This window comes from Ruditapes philippinarum, unplaced genomic scaffold (genome assembly GCF_026571515.1).
Source record: "Ruditapes philippinarum isolate M1 unplaced genomic scaffold, ASM2657151v2 ctg4618_1_1_1_1, whole genome shotgun sequence".
Taxonomy (NCBI): domain Eukaryota; kingdom Metazoa; phylum Mollusca; class Bivalvia; order Venerida; family Veneridae; genus Ruditapes; species Ruditapes philippinarum.
In genome coordinates, this window is record NW_026854290.1 from 174,478 (window position 1) to 195,810 (window position 21,333).

The 21,333-nt window shown below is 32.3% G+C and overlaps 2 protein-coding genes across 2 annotated transcripts; both read right to left on the reverse strand.

The window, feature by feature from the left end:
• Positions 1–4,013: 4,013 nt before the first annotated feature.
• LOC132739704 (flavin reductase (NADPH)-like) lies at positions 4,014–9,513 on the reverse strand. The gene is made up of 4 exons (XM_060727472.1): positions 9,275–9,513; positions 6,510–6,717; positions 4,854–5,018; positions 4,014–4,477 (listed from the first exon to the last, which is right to left on the reverse strand). The coding sequence occupies exons 1-4, from the start codon at positions 9,407–9,409 to the stop codon at positions 4,332–4,334; spliced, it is 654 nt and encodes a 217-aa protein (XP_060583455.1). The 5' UTR covers positions 9,410–9,513; the 3' UTR covers positions 4,014–4,331.
• A 1,990-nt stretch (positions 9,514–11,503) lies between these two features.
• On the reverse strand, positions 11,504–18,133 carry LOC132739693 (progranulin-like). Its single transcript, XM_060727454.1, has 4 exons — positions 17,780–18,133; positions 16,111–16,612; positions 12,927–13,144; positions 11,504–11,642 (listed from the first exon to the last, which is right to left on the reverse strand). Exons 1-4 carry the CDS (start codon positions 17,847–17,849, stop codon positions 11,542–11,544), a joined length of 891 nt encoding a protein of 296 aa, XP_060583437.1. The 5' UTR covers positions 17,850–18,133; the 3' UTR covers positions 11,504–11,541.
• Between the last annotated feature and the right edge of the window lie 3,200 nt (positions 18,134–21,333).

The following is a 21,333-nucleotide window of genomic DNA, read 5'->3' on the forward strand; positions in this document are numbered from 1 at the left end:
TGAATAAAATAAAATGAAACAAAAACAACAGAGAAATTAGACAAAACACGTGTTTTAAAACGAAAATAAAGCCACCACTCTTGTCAGTGTGTTGTAAGATAAAAGTCTGAAAGAAACTTTTCAGTGTGTTTTATTGGCTTTGAATACTCATGAAATTCCTAAACCTACTAAACATATTTTGTTCTGGAACACTTTAAATATCTTTTTAACGTACAATTTTCATGCATGTTAAATTAAATAGATATTCTATGTTTCAAAAGGTTACGAAAACAAATTAATTTTTAATAATGTTTAAGTATTTTGTCAGAAGAAGAAGATCAGCTTTATTCTTTCACAAATATCACAATACACCATTGACAAAGCCATTATAGCTCATAGTCACATTTTTGGTATATACGCTTATGAATTGATAATGGAGTTAGTCAATAACAAATTTGTCAATACAGTAAACAATGTATATGTAAAAATAATAAGATGCAAAAAAAAGCAGGATACACTACTCTTTCAAGATTTGAATGCATTCTATTCGTTCTTACTTCTCTTGCAATACAAAATATCTTGTTTCAGACTAGAAAAAGACGAGTAGTAGTGTTCCGTTTTGAAAATATCTGTTCCTGTTTATTATTGAATCTTAAATTTATTTTGCATCTTATTTTTGGTATTATTTGTATAAAACAATTTTCTACCATGCTAGCATACACACGCACGCACGCACACACACACACACACAGACATAGAATGACTATAGCTATAATGACAATAATACATATAAGGAACAGGTGGGGACAGCAGTTTTCGTATGTAATAATTTAACAAGATACAATGTTTAAAATAAGCAGTAAGATTCTTTTTTTCTCTACATAAATAAAGTATCTTCGTAAATAAAAGCAATTGAATAGGTAATATTATATCAAACGGGTCGAATTGAAATAATAATCCGTTTAGAAGTAATTTCTACAACTTTTACTATCAATGGCTCACGTACAATTGTGGCGTGGCTTCTAATAAAAGTGGCTGATGTTGTTGTACAAAAGCTTAAGAATTATGGGGATGCCAAATCTCAGTTTTACCTATTTACTACATATAGATGTTCTATATTTACTACATATATACATATGATATATCTATCAATTCAAGACCTGTAAGTGCTGAATTGTTTAAGCATTTCTGACAAATAAATACAACCTTTTCGCATCGGCACAGCAAAAAGATTGCCAAACAAAGACAAGGTAAAATAATGCCTGAAACCTTTCTTAGATATAGACCCCAGTTACTAGACTTTCATCAAAAGTTTAATAGATTTCCATGCACCGTAAAGTAGAGGTTTATGCTAAAATATTTTAAAAGGAATGAAACGACATATAGAAAAATATATGAAACACCATTATGCCGTTGCTGAGTTGCTTGGCCTTGCGTACATGTTTCTGCTTCTTTATCACTCCAGAGGTAATAATTCCTGAATCTTTTCTGTCAAAATTTACTGTTTTTATTAATTCAATTTCTGGTTTTGAAGAAGTGATCATTTTTATTATTTGTTTAATAATTTAACCTTTTCTGTAGGCACAATGAGACATTTTCGTTTGGCCTACGACGTCGTGTCAATACTTACTATGTGACAAATTCGCACGTATTTATATTTATATAACATGCATGGCGAAGTTTACTCGTGTTACGATTTCAAAAACATCTGTTTCTAGAAAAAGAATAAGAGTTACCTTAATCTTCTACATGTATTATGTAATGTTCTTTAATATTTTGCTCAGGAGTAGTAGTTTAAATAGTTTTATAATGGAGGAAAACATCTTTTCGTCAGGATGAGACAGTCTATGGAATGGAAACGAAAAGAAAACTAAGAAAAAACTGAACCATTTTTTTTATGAAAATAACTTTTAATTTATACTTAACGAACATTTATTTCAAACTTAACAAGTTTACAATATGTGCTGTAATATATCCTGTTCTTATTTTACCAAAAAATGATTATTTGAATAAACTTTTTAAATAAAAGCCTAAAACCAATTACATGTAAGAGACTTTAAAATGTAGTTATGAACTAAGAATATGTTAAACAACCTTAATGATTCTGTGCTACTAAACTAATAAATCTAAATAGTAGCAAGCCCTGCTAAGAAGAATAAAATCTAATAATCCAAGATGGCTGACACTTAGAACATACAAACTATATTATTAATTTATCTTAATTACTTTTAAAAAAGAAAATACTAAAAGTACTAACAAATTTACAAAAAAGGTTTCCGTGAATTTTGAATATTTCTAAGGTTTAATTAACATTAGAGAGCTTTAAGAGATTTGATTTCTTTAAAAATAGGCAGCAAAATGTCAAACTCTCAAGATGCCCCGCTAGCTTCTACAAAACAGGTGGAACGGAATGTAACATCTTATCTGATTGGTCTGCAAATTACAGCTAATCAGAATTTACTTAACAAATACATTTAGGCTTATCATTTTTAAGAACTATTTTACATAACTATTCTAAAAATAAATAATGCTTCATAAAAAAGTTTATGAAACAATATTAACATTTTCTGCAAACTTTAATATAAATAACAAAGTTCTTCAAAGTACTTAAAAGAATCAAAATGCAACTAAGAAACTAAACATCTTTATAAACATAATCATGTTAATGCTAAACTAAATTTAACAGCCAGTTTAAGTGAAAGTAGATTATTCTCTATATATTGAAAAGAATCTTGATGGATCTTGATCAGACTGCGCGGATGCCCGGGCTGGTCTGGATCCATGCTGGTCGCAAACGCACTATGTTGGTTTTGTCATGACGCGGCTCAAATGTCTATAAAACAGTGCATATTCCATACATAAACTAAAATCTAAGTTAAAGTTCAAAGTGACATGATGCTTATTTGTCTTAGTCAAGTGGAGCTGAATTGACTTTATATTTCAAAAGATTGACTGATATAATGGTGATTGACCAACTGTTGATATTGGAAAATGTTTAACTATAAAATACAAATTTTGCCTAAAATATAAAAGACTCGACTTTTTATAAATTATTGAACCTTACAAATTCCAATGAATATCTTATTATTTATAGAAATTTCAATTGGCCACATGAGTTATTTATCGTTCATGCGAAGTAAATTTTAAAATTTGAAAGGGATTATGGCAAAAAGTAAACTTATTTTGACTTTCACCTGTTCACCCACTTTCCTTTTCTCCGATGGGCATGTTGTCACTGAAAGCTGATTTCGTAAAACATATTCATGATGATTCTACATGATGTATTTCTTGAGTACATTATACAATATTGTGTAATGATTATAATTTTATAACCTGATGTTACTCTACAACAAAAGCATATATTTAACCTTGTGATGTTTCAAAATACATTCTCTATAGTAGTAAATGATTTATAAATTCTTGATAAAAATGCAAAACATAGGGGTTCTGACCTAAGAAGTTCTTGTGATCATAGTGATACATAGTGTTTATAATATTTCTCTTATTAAACTGAAGTAGTGATTTGCTCAGTGTCTTGAGTAATAAATTACATTTATATAGTATAAAATACATGCTGCATGCCTCAAGACATGCCGATTTTTCAAGAAAATCAATTTGAAATAACGTGCTAAGATTTTAAGACAAGTAAAAAGATTCACGTAATAATTAACATGTTATGTGCGATTAATGACTGAATTTGCAGTACCTATTTCTATTGCGTGACTATCGTATTAAGGGCGAATATTGCATATTTTGACCTCTTTTTGGCAATATTCGTGGATTGTATGGGCTTTGTGCTATGTGTAATTAACTTTCTTTGTTCACTCCACATTATTTTACTTTTGAATACATTTTCATTTTTTTTTTCATAAAAATAGCATAAATTTGGAGGTGGGCTGCTTTAATCGTACGCATGGAAATATAATTCAGTTTATCAATAAAATCTATAAAAATTACACACTTTATAAATTCAAACAAGTGTCGCATGAATGCTTGTATTATCCAAAACTGATAATATACAATTTTAAATACAATATACAATACAATATTAAAGTTTACATCAATTTGAATTTGAATCCGGGAAAATCTAATTTGAAAACTTGCTTCTCATCTATAATTAAAACGAAGCTACATGTCCGACATCAACTCGACAGAAGACTGAAAATCCAAATAAACGGTTTGTCGGGAGCTGTCTTTTACCACAGATTTATCTAACATTTGTTATAACTTTTCCTTTTTAGTGCAATAAGATATTTTTTTTTTAACTTTCTGTAGCAATAAATAGTTATATATATTCTTATAACCTAGTCTTCAATTCTCCTTTTAAGTTTGTATCATTAGTTCCAATCTTGTTATCCCGATGTTATGGCTATACATTTCCGTTTAAAGTTACCACTTTCAGCAGTGTCGATCATAAACCTTGCTGCGTCACGTCTGCAGCAGCCGTAGGGCTTCTCAGACGGCACGTACCGTCCTTCATGAAATAACACTGCGGCACCTAAAAGCAGAAAATACATTGTGGTCAAATAATAGATCTTTGACAATAACAATATGAAACCTTAGACTGATTATCGATCAAATATCAAAACTTGTTAAAAATTTATTTACAAATTAAAAGTACTTTGAAAATCTCTAGTCCAGTTCCTCCTCGATAATTAATAGGTTTTTACGCTTATATATACATGTATATCTAAATTTTCAATTGTACGAGGGATGATGAAAATGTTCACAAAACAGTATTCTAAAACGTTTTTAACCGTTTATCTAAATAAATCTATATATATAGATCCACATTTTAGATTAATTTAACAAATAAATATTTGTAAACTGGTTTCTGCTAAGTTTTTAAGATGCTGGGCATTATATGAACAAACCTGTAGTTTCTTTATTTGTGAGTTCAGGCGGACGGACGGACGTATAATCAATATCCGGGCATTCTTCTTCCATAAAGTCTTCCATTTCCCCCATGTTGTTAAGAAGCTTACGGAGAAATAATGGTTTAACGACCCAGTTTATAATAAAAGGGTCCGTGCTGTCATCTAAAAAATAGGGATGGTAAACGGAAGTTCACAATTTCAAATTAACATATAAAATTGTTGGTAACAAATTTACGTCTCCATAATGCCCTAATTAGTTAAAACAGAGATAGCTTTTCTTTATTTTCACACTACGTGTATAACGTTTATTACATAGCCATTACATAGAGGATATTTGTTTGTTTGCATGTAATATTGAAATATAGCCTAATTTCACTGAGTGAACACCAGATGTAATATTTTCACGAGTGGCGTAGCCACGAGTGAAAATAGAATAGCCGTTGTTCACGAATGAAATATATTTCAATCTTATATGTAAAATTAATAAATTTTCATTTTATTTCATGATTTTTTTTTAGCGATTTTAAGCGTTATTTACTGATTTTGCCGCGTAACGTCGCAAATTCTCCTTTATGACGTCATCACATCATGACGTAACATATTTTTCTCTTCATTTTTTTACATTTTTGATATTATGTTTGCTGACATCGACTTGCTTTTTCTAAAGAAGCCAAATTTACGTATGACAGCATTTATGTTTGCCTGCTATTCCATTTAGTTATGATTTTCTTTTCATCCGCATTCAGATATATAGTCCGGCTACAGTGAAAATTATAGATCTTTTTTTATAAATTTCACTAGTGGTTTATCAGAATATAATCATCTGATATATTGCAATAAAACACTTGAAAGCATGAAAAAAAATCCTTCAGAGACACATTAAAGGTTTCATGATAACCGCCATATGAACACATCTGCCGATGTTTCTACATTCTAAATTTCACCAGTTTTCGTGTTTAAATGTTGAATTCTGCATAAGCTGGTGCTAGGCGGCGTGGGCAGTTACTTGAACTTTCCAATACCGTCCATGAACAGGCTAAACCAAACCGAGCCTGCACATTTCAATTTTGCCGTGTTGAACTTTCTTTAGGGATTCTGTTTTTCTCTATTTTCAGACCAAGAGTAAAAAGAGAAGGGTTTTGTGATTATGTCATTGATAGAGAAAACTGACGAATAGAACAGTTGCTGCTCTTAGGATTGTTCTGATTAATGTAATAGCCAGATCTATCAGCTTTATAAAAGATTTTTATGATTTCTGAAAATACATCGATAGCCAAGTAAAACGATAAAAGTTCTCTGAACAAATTAAAACATAAAAGTTTCCTGAAAACACATCTAGATCCTTAACAAATTTTAAAAAATTGAAAATACCCGTTGATAAGTAACAAAGAAAAATTATAAAAGTTTTCTAAATTAAGATCTACAATTAAAGCGATAAAATATTTCTGATAATACACTGTAATAAACTAAAATGATAAAATAATATTCGCTTAATTATACAAGTTTGACTAGATTTTTTTCTCTGTGTACCAAACTCTCTAACAAGCAATAGTAGAAATTTATCGAAAGCATTGTTTCGATAGTACATTGGCGTAACAGTAAAACATTCATATCAGCTTAACATGATGCAAAACTACAAACAAATTTACTTACATTTTGTATACCAAGAAGACATAAAAATATATCGTTTAACGTTGGCCTTCCTGAGCGCTACCACGATAGATTTTGCACAGTCAGTATGGAAGGTTATGTTCCGAAGATTGAACAAACTTGAACCACAGCCTAGACACGATAGCACAGCATCTTGACCTTGGAAGTGCGGCTCCAGTGAGTCCGGGTCAAAAATATTTGCCTTCACAATCTGAAAATAAAATTTTTATTCATTGGGAAGTAATACAACTTAATACATGTAGAAAAAAAGAAAAGACCAAATTTCAGATATAAACTCAAATAATGTGGCGTAGAACCGAGTCTGTAACATTAACAATGGTGTCCTTTATGGCTTTAGCAGCCATGGTCTTTCAAAAAGAATTGAAAGACCCTGGCGGCTTAAGGGATTCTTTTTTATCTGCTGCGTGCGATTCATATCTCATTTAACCTAATAACACATGCCATAACTTTCACAAAGACGGTGGTTCCAACGCAGCAGCAGTGGAGCATTCTTCGCAGACTTTGTCTCAAAAAATTATTATATGACAACACCTTTCCTTGATGATCTTGTTGTTTGCCATAACTGCCCCTGAACGTGTATACGGATAGTGATATCATGCCACATTGATATCTTGGCAGTCCTAGGATACGACAATTATGCCACTTTGAAATAAGCTGCAAGTCAGTGGTATAATCGTATCATATATGAGTTAGTATTTTGCTTGAACCTTAGTTAATACGCGAGATTTTCCTTTTAAAGTAAAACCGTCTGACTTCTGGGATTAACTTGTCTCTTTGCTTCTTCGCGAAGCTTTTACGGATGAAACCTTCATAACCGACACAAAATACATCCTCGCCAGTCAAAGGTTATTAAGAAAATTCAAATTGTCTGGTCGTCAAAAGAGAAGTGTCAGTCATATTGACAGATCTTCTGATAACAATAAATACCTCTTAAAGTACATCTTAACAACCAATCTGGTCGACAGCCTTAGTTGACATGCTAAATATTTCACATTGAGTTGCATATTCTGTTCATTTAGATATTCGATTCCAGAAACTTTATGAAATTACCTAATCTCTGGTTGAAATTTACATGTGTATAATCAAACATATGCGAGTTGCGTGCTGCACTTTTTAAGATTTTTTTCTGTCATCTTAAAAGGATGATTATATAAACTGTTAACAAACAAGGCTTTGTTACTAAAACGTATATTTAAGAAACAATAAAGAGAAGGTACCTGCAGCAATGTTGCAGATTCACTGTCATCAGGGAAAATGGTCAATATTGTTTTAGTAAATGCAGCCAAAAATGTCTTTTAACATTTGTAACTTTTGTAAGACATCTCAACATGAGATGTCTCTGTCAATAAAACATCATTTATGGCATTTCCCTTTTTACCAGGGTGCCCCCACCAGCCTTACCAGCTGAAAAACAGATTAAGGTAAATTTTAAACATTTGTTTTTGGATTTTCTTAAACTTTAACAACATAACATCTCTTTAGTTTTCTGGTGCTTGAAAGCAGTTAATTTGGCAGTGATTAGCCCTATACTAAATTGTTCATCACCTTTTCCAAGGGTTTAATTGAAAAATCTTCTCATCTTCAAGTTTCTCTGCAGGGTCTTCGAACAAACTAATGACTATAATATGTAATTTTGATACTGTGTGACTCGAGTTATATTACTAGACATCTGAAGAAATAGAAGTAATACAGACAAAAACAAGATTAACCTTGAAAATGAAGGGCGACCAACTCTTACACAAGCAGCAGACCACGTGATCATGCACTGCATTTTTTTGGAAGATAATATATCTATTTTAGTATTAAATTACACTCTAATAGTTTCATTTAAATGTTTTCCTAAAAAAAACCATAAAATTTGATAGTCATCTATAGATCATGTTGATGCACTTAAAGTAGACAAATATACAAAGATAATAAAGAGAGCTCATAAATCGAGTTTAAGTACGTAAAAAAACGTTGCAACGTTTTATTTATTTTATTTTTTTTTTTGGGGGGGGGGGGGGGGCGGGGGGGAATCATTTTGTACAATTGCACCAGACCTACGGGATAAGGTACACATGTCCAGTAGTCCCTTTAACTTTAGATGAAAGCTCTTTTGTCAGAATAGCACACATTAATAAGCTTCTAGCATTTTCTTTAAATTAAAAAGATTTACTTCTTCGCATCTTTGCTTGTTTTTTATGTTCTCCGAAGGGAGAGCATATAGTCGCCGCCTTGTCCGTCTGTCCGTCCTTCCGTTTGTCCTTCTGTCCGTCCGTTGTCATGATCGGAGCCTAACTTAAAAACCCGTGGGGATAATTTGTTTAAACTTCACACTGTGGTAGAGGGCATTAAAGGGAATGCAGTGTCAAAGAACTATAACTCTATTTTGCCCCGTTTTTTTAATGATCTCCCCTTTTATAAAAATCTTGTCCGGGACATACCTCTAAAACTATAGGAGGAGGTATCAACATGAAACTTTGTAGGTAAAAAGATCTCAATGGGAAGATGTGCAGTGCACGTGATTGATAACTCTTTTTGTCTAATTTTGAGTTATTGCCCTTTGTTCATTTTAACACTATGAACTTTGTCCGGAACATAATATTCCCTACAAATTAGATCAAAATGTTTGTTTTACTCAAATCAGATTTATTCTTTCACTAGTAGCGTTGCCTTATGCAGATCTGACATGCGCTGGAATTAGTCTGTTGCTGTGTGTAAATTGGTCTACATATGTATGTTAAAAACCATGTTAATGCACTTACCTTCAATCTATAATGCTTTTCCTTAAGTTTATCTGGGTTACGAACAATTGCTGTCACGTCATGGCCTCTTTCTAACGCCTCATTTACAACTAGTGTACCAGAACGCCCCGTTCCGCCTAGAACTGCAATTTTCATTCCCAAAACAATAAAATATTCTCTGCAAATCGTAAAACACTCGTTAATTTGACACCAGCTAAATTATATAATGTGCATATGTAATACGTTTGACACTACTGAAGTTACATTCTAAAGAAAAATGTTCCGCAACGATAAGCATGTGCAGCATGTGTGCAGGTTGCACAATATAAAGTGCACGCGTGTGATCTTAGATCAGTGGTTTCATAATTTTATTATAGGGTATCTCATTATCTCTATACCCTATTTATACTTGTCTCTTTGATACCAGTTTGAAATGCAAACATCACATTACTTCAAGTGAATTTTGACTGAAGATGACCACACTATCCGATGAGATGCGGTTATTTTAGTTTAAAGTCACAAAAACTTATACTTTCTCCTGATAATAAATCCTTTTTTCATAAGATTCGTAAACGTCAACATTTCGTCATTAAATATTCCAAACCATACCTTCAAAAAAGCTTTTCTGTTAAAGTTATAAGGTATTTAAGTTTGAGTGTCATCAAAATTTTAGTAACGTCATCTGCTGTTCGCCCCTTTTTAATGATAACATCGACAGCAATTCATCGGCAAGAATGAAACAATTTTCAGCGCTATTTGTGCTACGGTAACTAGGAAAGAGTAAAACTTTTTTGTTCATTTAAAATATTACTTAATTCATGATACTTTCTAATTATATTATTTTTATTATTATTTTCTATTATTTGTTGTACCTAAGCTGAAAGACACTTATCTCCATTTACCACACTGTATTTCAATATAAAAAGGTAACAAAAGTGAAAGGCGCATACTCGTTTAGATTTATTTGAAGTGTAACCCAAGTTCCCGAAGACTGGGCGAACACTGGGCGTGTGAAAAAAAGATAGTTATCAGTCTGGTCTATAAACCTTAGGGGGGGGGGCTTTTGTTTGATGGACTGGGGGGGGGGGGGGGGCTTCTGTCCTACCTGTATTTTTGATGGGGGGGGGGCTTTTGTCAACCTTGTCATTTTTAAATGGCGGGGCTTCTGTCCGATGTTGGGGGGGGGGGGCTTTTGTTGTACACTCGGCGATTGGATATGATAATCAAACTATAACTTTTTTTCTGAGACTTACTACAGGAAATTGTTAATTAACAGTGTTTTTTTATATTAAAGAGGCTACCATGTGGCCGAGCAGTCAATTGTCTGCTTTTCAAATCACTTAGCACTGTAGGTCAAGAAATTTACATTATTTTTTGTGAGGAAGCGATCCAGCAAACAGTATATTGTATTTTATTTTTTGATTACTACATGTATTTTAATACTAAGTTTCAGCAAGTATGTCGTTATTTTTATTTACAAATGTAAGTTGAAAAGGTCCCTCAAACAGTTATAGACATTTAAACAAAATCAACAAATTCAATCATATTAACAGTAACAGCTTACAATATAATAATAATTAAAAAAAACAATTGACAGAAAAAGGTCACAAAACCAAAATATTTAACAATATTACACGAGTAATAAACAAAGGGTCATATTTTTGTAAAATATATATAAATATGAAAGAAAATATGTACCAGGGTGCTAGATAACAATCAGAATGTGAAAGTCTGGTTGGTATTCCTAGATAATTTTTCGGTAGAAATTGAAAACGCCAAGAAGCATACGCTTCCGTGGACATTTACAAATCTAAAAAACACATTTTTGTTAAAGAAAATCTGGTTAAAGTATGGAATATAAATCGGACAGATTAGATTGAAGCAAAATACATTTTGATCGTTAACGAAAAGCTTTTCATAGGCAATATACGTTTCAAATATAAACAATAACACCACCAACAACATAAAGTCGGTTTGATAGTCAAAATATTATCCTCATCACATGAAACATTGTTACCTTAACGAAATAATATGCATAATATTCTCGAAATAGTTTTATCACAGAAAATATTCAAATTAATAGAAAATACGATTGTTTTCAAGCAATATGAAGGATAGTGTTATGCTAATTTGTCCTTTTTTTTTGGGGGGGGGGGGATATAACAATTCGATAAAGAACACTGTCATATTCACACTAGCCACTTCGCACACCCAGCAAGATGCAACAACTGTTTTTGTTTTTTTTATATATATAATAGTGTTTCTATGTGAAATACGTGTGTAAAAATTTAATAGCTTTTCACTATAATTTCTTTCATTTTCTGTGCATACTCTCGGACTTTCACCGTCACACCACCGCCGCCCGACGATCTTTTAATTACAACACAACCTGAAAGAGCAATACAAAAATACAAACATTTCATATCAGCTGCAAAATACAAACGTAAAGATATATTTCTATATATTTAAACCGATGGAAGTCCTGTAAAATATCTTAATATATGTCAATGTCTCTACTAGCCATTGAACTCATGTGTACACTTAACAAAAGTTCTAACCGATCACTTTTTAGATTTTGATTATTTTATAACGGGTCAATAGATCCTTATTAAATTTTGCAGAGGTGATTTTTGTGTCATTTTCTACCGATTTGTGGAAAGAAAAATAATTTAATACGGTTTCATGTACTCGCGTGGGAGACAGGGCGCGGTTTACACATTTTGGCACGAAATGTTCATGCAGAGCGTGGTGAGTATTATATTTAACATTGCATAAATCCTTGTTAACTTTATAAGTGAAAAAACATAAAACATAGCACGAATGTCGATGCAGGATCGTGCCGTAGCAGTTGGAATGTTGAATGCTGGAGCCTCAATCAGACAGGTGAGTGGCTGGTCATAAATTCTTTTTTTTAAAATACCGATAAAGTATTGTTTAAATAGAAAATGTTATAATGTTATTATTCTCAATATGTTCATTCTCTTCGAAATAAAATAAAAGTCGGATCTATTAGTATTATTCTTTTTCATGTATAAGCGAAAACTCAGGGTGATCGGTTAGAATTTTTGTTCAGTGTATTGTAAACAAACAAGTTGATCGGTATAACGATGTACTCTCTTTTTCAAAAGCAAAGATTTTAACTTACATCGTATGCTGTTGCTTAACTAATGCTTAAAGCATACTAAGTCGATGCGTATGCTACGTTTAGTATGGCGATGAACGAGTACAATTAAAACAAGAATATTGCGTGCATTTTAAATCAGTGGAAATGCGACGGGGTGGGCATTGACTTTGTCGGAGGAGTGGGGGCTGTCATTTGATTTCGGTCAAGTGGACGAAGAACTTGTCCTGCCTAAAACTTCTATTTTCTATTGACAAGGAGACCATAATAATAATGAAAAAATAATTGTGCATGGATCCATCAACTGTCTTACTCTTATTATAAACAGTAATTATCAGATAAGTCAGTACAAAAAGAATTTCACCACAACATATTTGTTAGCACATGTCAAGGTTTGTAGTAAAATCTTGAAAATCAAATGAAAGGTCAGAGAAGAGATCAGCTTAATTGTATATTCAAAGGATAACTATCAACACTTCTTTAACAACCCTTTTGTTAACACTTGTTTTGAGAAGCAGAACATCTTATCACATTAATTTTTTGTATACTTACAAGCAATAAGCACAATTATCACAGCAAGTATTCCGGCTATTGGGAAAATCAAATACGTCCATTCAGAGGTTGTGTCTAACGGCTCCGATGATTGGCTGTCACGATTTATATCAGGCTGTTTGGTTGGTTTGTTGTAAACATTGTCTGTGACTGAACCTGATTGTTTGAATGAATTACTTCCAGAAATAGTAACCCGCGAAATAAATGCGGTTTTTGTTCTAAAAATAAATTATACTATATTATTATAAATAATTAGAATATAATTTAACACCGCAACATTTTTGAAAGATGGCTAAGCATGATACAGTAAAAAGTTCATGGAAGCTATGTCATTTCCTAACGATTTTACTCGTCAGAGGTAATTAAGCGGACTGTAGCATTCATTATGATAATTATCAAGTCATGTGTACCCTGAAGTCATGATTTAAGTTACTTATTCACTATAATGACTGATTTTTATCAAACTACTGATTTACGGTGACAAATCAGGGGAGATAAGTAAAACTTTCTTTTCCATTAACGAGCCATCCCCTTAACCCATTACTTCATGAGCATTTTGTGAAAAATGGCTGTTTTCATTGAAAAGTCTCCCGTTACAAATTCAAATTGCTATAATACTATAAAAACTGCTTCAACACTAATCAAACTTGGCACAAATGTTGACTGGACCATTGCACTTGCAACAACATGCTCAGGCTTAAATTTTCTGTTACCATGGCAACGAGGGGACATCTCAAAATTGCCAAAAATCACTATTTTGCGTTGATTTTTTCCATCAAAATTGATTTCAAAGTGCTGCACTTTCTCAATGGATTGAGATAGAGTCAAATGCTTTTTAGCGTTGGTTACACGTTACCTTATGATCAATCTGGGGTCATTTACAGCCTCTCACAAGTCCAAAATTTTTCTTGGCGATGAGGGGGACTCCGCCCCCCTTCAAACCCCCCAAACAGAAGGGGGCACATCCCCCTTCTGGCAACCCCCTGATGTATCTTTTGGTTGGGGGGCCGCGCCGAAAAAGAGGTCACTTTTTTAACAACATTTCTCAAACAAAAACAAGTGTTTGGGGCCTAAATAAGGCATTTTTTCATCATTTGAGACAACAAAAAAGGGGGGGGGATGAAAAAGGCGTTAAAAGGCGTGTATATGAAGTAATGGGTTAAATATGTTTGCAGCCACAACTCAGCATGCAATTTCGTAAAACACGCATTCGCGCAGTCTGGTCAGGATCCATGCTGTTCGCTTACAAACCCTAATACAAGAAGAGAAACTGATAGCAAACAGCATGGATGTAATGATGACTTAATATGATGTATATAAAATTCCGCTGCTAAAGACAAGTTGTTTTTATTGATAGTTTATATCAACAAAGGTAATGAGGTAAGTTTCATCAGTGTATGATGACTTTTTAATTTTTGTTTAAAGTAAAAATTGATAGTCATCAAATTGTTCTAAATATTACCATACTGTTATACAGAGTTCCAGATAATTTTTTGACACTGGGGGTAATTACTTACCCCCACTTTCCAGAATGTGGGGGTAAATTTAAATAGATCAAAAATCTACAGAGTAAAATTAAAGGACGTACTCTGTTTTAATGCACCATACTTTATTACATTAAAATTAACACACCATTCTCTAACTAAGTTTATTACATAAATCTTTCTCTTTATATACATTTAAAACAAAAATAAATTCTAAGTCACTAAGTCTGGTCCAGTTAATCTCTACAAGACTAAAATAGCATTACAGATTTAGTGGTATTTCATTTTTTATTAAGTAGCGAACAGAATAAAAGATGACTGTACCACACTTTTGTTAAAAATAATTTGATTCTTGGAAAATATATTAGATAATTAAGGGGGAAATATCAAAATAAACATCTTTTATTTATTTCCCTGAAAGATCATGTGAAATTTAGCAGATATTCAGCATGAATTTCATTTCAGTTGAAAGGCCTTTCATGCGCATATTTATATTGTTTAATGTTTACACTCAATAATCGTCGACAATGACATAACCAATGCAGATAACCACCTATCAAATGCCGATTTCTGTATGTTTACAGCGCCTCCATTCACGTATATTATGATTCACATTTTCTTGTGCTCTTTTCATTTTAAATACACTACGGTTTACAATAGTTTCCCCGGCAACAGAGTTGTGTGAAAAAAATGTCAATTTGATTAGCCCTTGAAGCAACCATGCACTACATGTGTATTAATAATCCTTGCAATTATCAAGAAAATAGAACAATTGTTTTATCAAGCACCTAAGCAATAAAGACGTAATTTGACTGGTTTACAGAGAAAAATAGTTGAAAGAATCTTGACGGGTATTAATTGGAAATAGATACACAGTCAACTGTTAAATGGAAGCGGTCAATCAGCTGTTTTGAAAATGAAAGTACACACCAAAAACATGATCAGACTGCGCGGATGTGCAGGCTGGTCTGGATCCATGTTGGTCGCAAACGCACTTTTTTACTTTGTCATGGCGCGGCTCAAATCATTCCACAATCAGCAAACGAAATATTCTAATAGTGATCTTTTTTTACAATATCCTATCACGTTCACGTGAAAAATATATTGCTAATTTGCTAAAACTTTCTAGAGATGTTAAACAACGTGATTTTGAAATTTTTGAAATTTTTTAGATAAGTTCGCAAGTTTAATTGTAACACGGTTGCCAATACCAGGCGACATTTTGTGATCTGCGTTGGGCATAAAATGATTAATGAAATCGGTTCCTCGTTAACCTTTTTCAAGTTCCATTTTTTTATTTGACAGTGTCGAGATTGAAAGTGACTAGCCCATACAAAGGGGAGGGATCAATATTTTGCCGTTTTTGCTGAATTTGTTTCCGATTGTCCAAACACGCGGTTTTATTTACATAAAATTATTTACAGATTTATACGTGGACAAAAATCATTTTAAGAAAATTATTGACAATAATGAGCACGTTCTACTCTGAATACCATAAGAATAATGTTATTATAGGAGTTATGAAAGAAAATCTTAACTGAAACTTCTGCTTTATAGGTTTTTCCCCCACGCAGATCACAAAATGTCATAGGACCTTGTTAACACTATTTTATCATTAAAATGTTGTTTTTAACACTCTTTTTTCAATTATTATAGATAAAACATCAATTATTTTTCTTGTATTTTAAGTTTTCACTTACATGTTACAACAAGTGTTTCCACAACAACCTGTGTTGGCCGGGCAACATTCAGTACCGCAGCATTTATATCCACCCATACAACACTCCTTCCCGCAACATGAGTTCCCTTCTGGGCAAGCCAAACCATTGCCACAGCAATGATATCCTTTTTTAAAACACCCGGTGCCATTCGGACAGCATTGCGTATTTTCAGCACAACAATATTTTCCACAACATTGAGACTTTTCAGGACAACATCCATTTGTTGCGTCACAACACGTGTACCCTACTGGACAACAATGTTTCTTGTTCGGACAACAAGTTGAATTTTCCGGGCAACACAAGGAATCCCCGCAACAACTAGATGACGATTTACAGCACCTTGGGCTACCATGGCAACACTCGAAACCGTTGCGACAACAGTGTTCTCCGCAACAATGGTCAATGTCAGTGCAACATTCCTTCTCACCGGGACAACATACAGTGTTGTTTAAGCATTTACCTGAACCACATTTCGATATCACTACAATATATAAACATGCCTTATATATATATATATATATATATATATATATATATATATATATATATATATATATATATATATATATATATATATATATATACACACACAAATTATACCAATTGCATAACTAGTACAAATGTTACGAAAAAACCCACTACTCAAATCAATGTGAAACAGTTACATTTTGTTAGAAACAAAACAAAATCGTTTGTTTACATTTATCCAGGTGTCAGTGCAGGGTTCCCGTCAGTACAATCCTAATATCTAGCGGAACTGCTTAAGGTGGTAAAGAGGTTCAAGAGTCGGCACAGGCATCCGGGGTTAACTCCCGGACTCCCGCCTTTCTGACATTCAGTAGTGTTTAACATTGTTACCCAAAATTATGTGGCATCTGTTTCAGTCACAACACCTGTTTCAACTGCCAAATGAATTTAAAACTCTAAGTTACCATCAAGTTTGGCTTGAAAGTTTATGATTTACACAGATGGCCAATTTATTATGATTATTATTATTATTATTGAAAATATAAAAAAAGAATCAAATAAGATATTATAACCACTTAATCATTTCATTTAAACTCACTAATATATTTCATAAGTAATTAATATAAAATTTAGAATCATTAAAACACATTATTTTAATCGTTTTACAATCATTTTCCTTTTAAAACGCTCGTTCATCACATTTTTTTCTAAATTTGATCGAAAATAGAAGAATGCGAGTCTGCGTATATATGAAATAAAAATTAAACATTAAACTGCTGGAATCGAACTTGACTAGCGTTCATCGCCCGTGCACCTGTGCAGTCGGACCATGCTCTATACTTTAGGCTGCCCAATTATCTATTAAACTTTGCATGGACCGTTCAAAATTCAAAGCTGAGTAAATTTAGAATATCTAGGGTTAAATAAAAAATACCAAACATTCATAAAGTGCAAAAGTAGCGTATTTCTCTAGCTATAGATGTGCTTTTAAATACAAAATAGGAGAAACATAGAATAATAATTACGCTGTGAGTAATCATCTTTTACATTAACATCGACTAAGAGTAAAAGTGAGCGATATTCAATGTAAATTATAGTAAAATTATGTTTATCAAATAGTTATTAGATAAGAACACTAGTATCACATGTAAATAAATGATTATTTCATGTAACCAATTACCTTCTCCACTTAAAATTTGTACAGCGCTAATAAACAATAGGCAAATTCCTACTGTACATGTATATCCCATATTATTCTTTCCTCGTTCTGTACGTCAACTAACACCTATCAATATTACAAACACTTTTAACAACATTTCTGAAACCATTTGTTGTATTTAAAATTATATTATTTAAGTGTAATATTCTGTTTTCTTTCGCGCTTAAGCCATTAAAAATCCATGCACTTTGAATGAAACATCAAATATATTTTAAGGGCGCGGAAAAAAGATACCAGATCGTCTTCTAAGTTACCGATAAAGACATTAGCTGATACACGTATCAAAGATATAGAAAATTCGTCAAAAGCTTTGTTTTAAAGATAACATCAGAATATTTGTGAAATCATTGCCCGGAGACTACATTTATATGTATATCAGCGAATGAGGCCCGGAGCCAAGTTGAGTGTGAATAAATTTGCTTTTATCATTTTTTAAAACAATGTTAAACCGTATAACCCTCATGTAATGACTTGATAATGGATTTTAAATAGGAACTAAAACAAGTGTTTAAATTTAGGGATTGTCAAAATGAAGAATTGATTAAGAGATTCAATTGGTTTTTATTTAAATGAATGTAAAAAAAAATCTAAAATTTGAATGCTTGAATAAAAATTTTAACAAAATTGTCTCAATTTTTCTTCTTACATTCATTGAGAAATTTAAGTCAAATTATTTTGCAACATTACAAGCCAATTTTGTTTCATTGTATCTTAACCGTTCGTATCATTATTATAAAGTAGTTTTAAAGCGACTTACCTCCAGATTTTGAAAGGAATTATAATTTCAAGTAAAGTTTAGTTATGCTTAAAGCATAAATTCATTTTAACTGATCTCAATTCATGAAATTATGTTGACAAACTCGTTCTTCTTTACATAATATAATGCTTTGGTCATTACATATATGATGACATCATGTACTTACTGAATACTAGTACAAAAAAATACGATAAATTTCAAACTCAAAGAACTTAACTTCTTTCTCTCTATTTTGATACGTTCCTGGATCCCGTGCATCACGGTTCACTGATCCCAAAATTGTCCTCTAGCACCACGTGGTTTTAGAAATTACCCGGATAAAAACCGTGGTACACGACAAGAAAAAAAAAGGCGGAAAATTGGACAGTCTATTTTCGAAGAATAAAAAAGAAAGAAAGAAAAAACGTTTTTCTCTTCAACTACAGCTACTTTATGTATTTGGAGAGACATTTTGAAATATAATTAACCCGGTAGATTTTCTGTTATCTTCTGGAATCGTGCTGCTTAAAGTTAAATTAAAGTAACGTAAAGCGACTTAAGCTTTAGCAATGTCAAAAATGGAATTCGCTTACAGCACGGGTCTTAATTACATCCGTGCTTAAAGTCATCGGCATATGTTTTTTTTTTCAAATACATGTAGTCAACTCTATTCGGTGATGTATTGATCCTGTACAATGGGGGCCTCTCAAATAATAAGCACGCGCGACAACAACTAGCACAAAATATTCTGTGTATCAGTTTACAGCATCTATATAGTCGGTGACCCCCAGGGAGCGGGTATGTAATTTGTCCTTGATGTGTATCGCATTGTTGTACCTGCAGGGCTACATTGTCTCATATACATTGCATGACTAAAGAATTTGACAGTTACCAGGTGTGACCATCGAAACTGCAACCGAGTCTTTGAAATCTTAAGGTCATTCTGGGAAGACATAAACGTCTTCCCGGGGTCAATCAAAGCTCGAGTTTTGATTAGATTATGTCGTGTCTCGCATGTCCAAATTCTACTCAGGTCAGATGAATGGTTGCGTTTTCAAAAGGAAATATATCTACCAAAGTCATACTTATTAAATTAAATAACTAAATTAAACAAAATCTCTTAATTTTAAAGCATCATATTTCTTACTAACACAAATCTGTCCTATTTGGTTCCAATATCCTAAAGTCTGTATATTTCTTTAAAACAGCATGCCTTCAGATGAGTAAAAATATATTGAAATCGAACTTGAGAAAATTTTATTAGATTCTAAGGAAAATAAAAATATTAAAGTAAAATAAAAATATTTACTTATGTGCGATAAATGACTGATTTTGCAGTATAAATACTATAATAAGGACTATGTTTACATATAATATTTTGATCTCATTTTGGTAATTTACATGGATTGTAAGTGTCGTTTGCAATGTGTGAATACTTTTTTTTTTCATTTCACAATATCTTACTTTGAAATACATTTTCAAAATTTCATCAAATTGCATGCTGCTTTAAAAGCATGGTCATGAACATTTGTAATAATCCATCCATGCATGTAAACGATATGCTTTGTAAAAAATCAGGACATTTCATCATCACTGGTGACCTTGACTTTGCGTATGTTGTCCTTGATTATGCTGGTAAGACTCGTTCTCATGATTGTAAACATTTTGATAAAGTCCTTCTAAATTGTCCATCAATACATTTGTACATCTGCACGCCAGAGAGGTGACTTGATTAGAAGTCATCGACTCTAACCCCTCGACCACGGAGGCGGTCACACATACATGGAACAATATCATATAACCAGCATCTCTACTTCAAGGTTGACATTATGACATACTCATGGATTTGATAGAACAAATACAAAATCAATTTCTCAAATTTAATGCAGAAAATCTTTGTATTGCACAACAGGAAGAAATATATTTTTCTCATACATGTATATGATAAATTTCAACAAGATAAAAGGGCACAAAAATGTACATTTTATTACATATAGATTAAAGTAGAAATCAAATAATAAAATAGAAGAGCAAAAAATGTACAGAGTATTAAATGTAAAACGAAATCAAACTGACACAAATCCAGATATATACTTTAGCAGCAACACTGTGAAATGATAAAAGAGGGCAATAATTTCAGTAGTGAATATGAGCAACAACATCAACAACAACAAAACAAAACAAACTTGTTTTTACCAAGATTTTAACACATTCTGCCATATCTCAGCAGTTAGTCTACCTAACTGGCTTTTCCAGGAAAACTGACCAGTAATTACCACTTTCTCAGCAAATGACCACCTACAAATACCACATGATGTCTGAAACACTAAAACAACAGTGATAGACAAGTGACCATTAGAGACTATTTGCCTATCAATTATGGAGAAATTTTGTCTTGGCTGAAGATCGGGCCAGCAAACCCTTGGATTTCATACAAACAATCTTCCCCCTATCATGCTGGTTGACTTAAAACATTTTCGCCATATGATGTGAAATGAACTATTTCTTTAAAAATATACAAATCATACATTTGTTACTAAACAACTTATCGGAGCTAATAAATATTTTTCACAAATTTCCAAGACATGCTTTCATATTTTAGGAATTATGTGTTAGCTCAAAGTGTGTTTTTTTAAATTTTTATGTCTTATTCAAGTGAAATGTATAGACTATCTTATTTTAGACTTATAAATTGTCTGGTTTTTATGTTGGTAGCAACACATTTTTAAACATCTTATGATAAAGTAATAATAGCCAATTATTCCACACAAACTACACC

Bases quoted from the DNA above. Each gene is read 5' to 3' on its own strand.
- LOC132739704 (XM_060727472.1), bottom strand. From the start codon at position 9,409: ATGAAAATTGCAGTTCTAGGCGGAACGGGGCGTTCTGGTACACTAGTT. The intron at 6,718-9,274 runs GTAAGTGCATTA...TTTTATTTTCAG, and splicing joins AAAAGCATTATAGATTGAAG to ATTGTGAAGGCAAATATTTT. The intron at 4,478-4,853 runs GTTTGTTCATAT...TTCTGCTTTTAG, and splicing joins CACAAATAAAGAAACTACAG to GTGCCGCAGTGTTATTTCAT.
- LOC132739693 (XM_060727454.1), bottom strand. From the start codon at position 17,849: ATGGGATATACATGTACAGTAGGAATTTGCCTATTGTTTATTAGCGCT. The intron at 13,145-16,110 runs GTAAGTGAAAAC...ATTTATTTTTAG, and splicing joins GGAAACACTTGTTGTAACAT to AACAAAAACCGCATTTATTT. The intron at 11,643-12,926 runs GTAAGTATACAA...TTGCTCTTTCAG, and splicing joins GATAATTGTGCTTATTGCTT to GTTGTGTTGTAATTAAAAGA.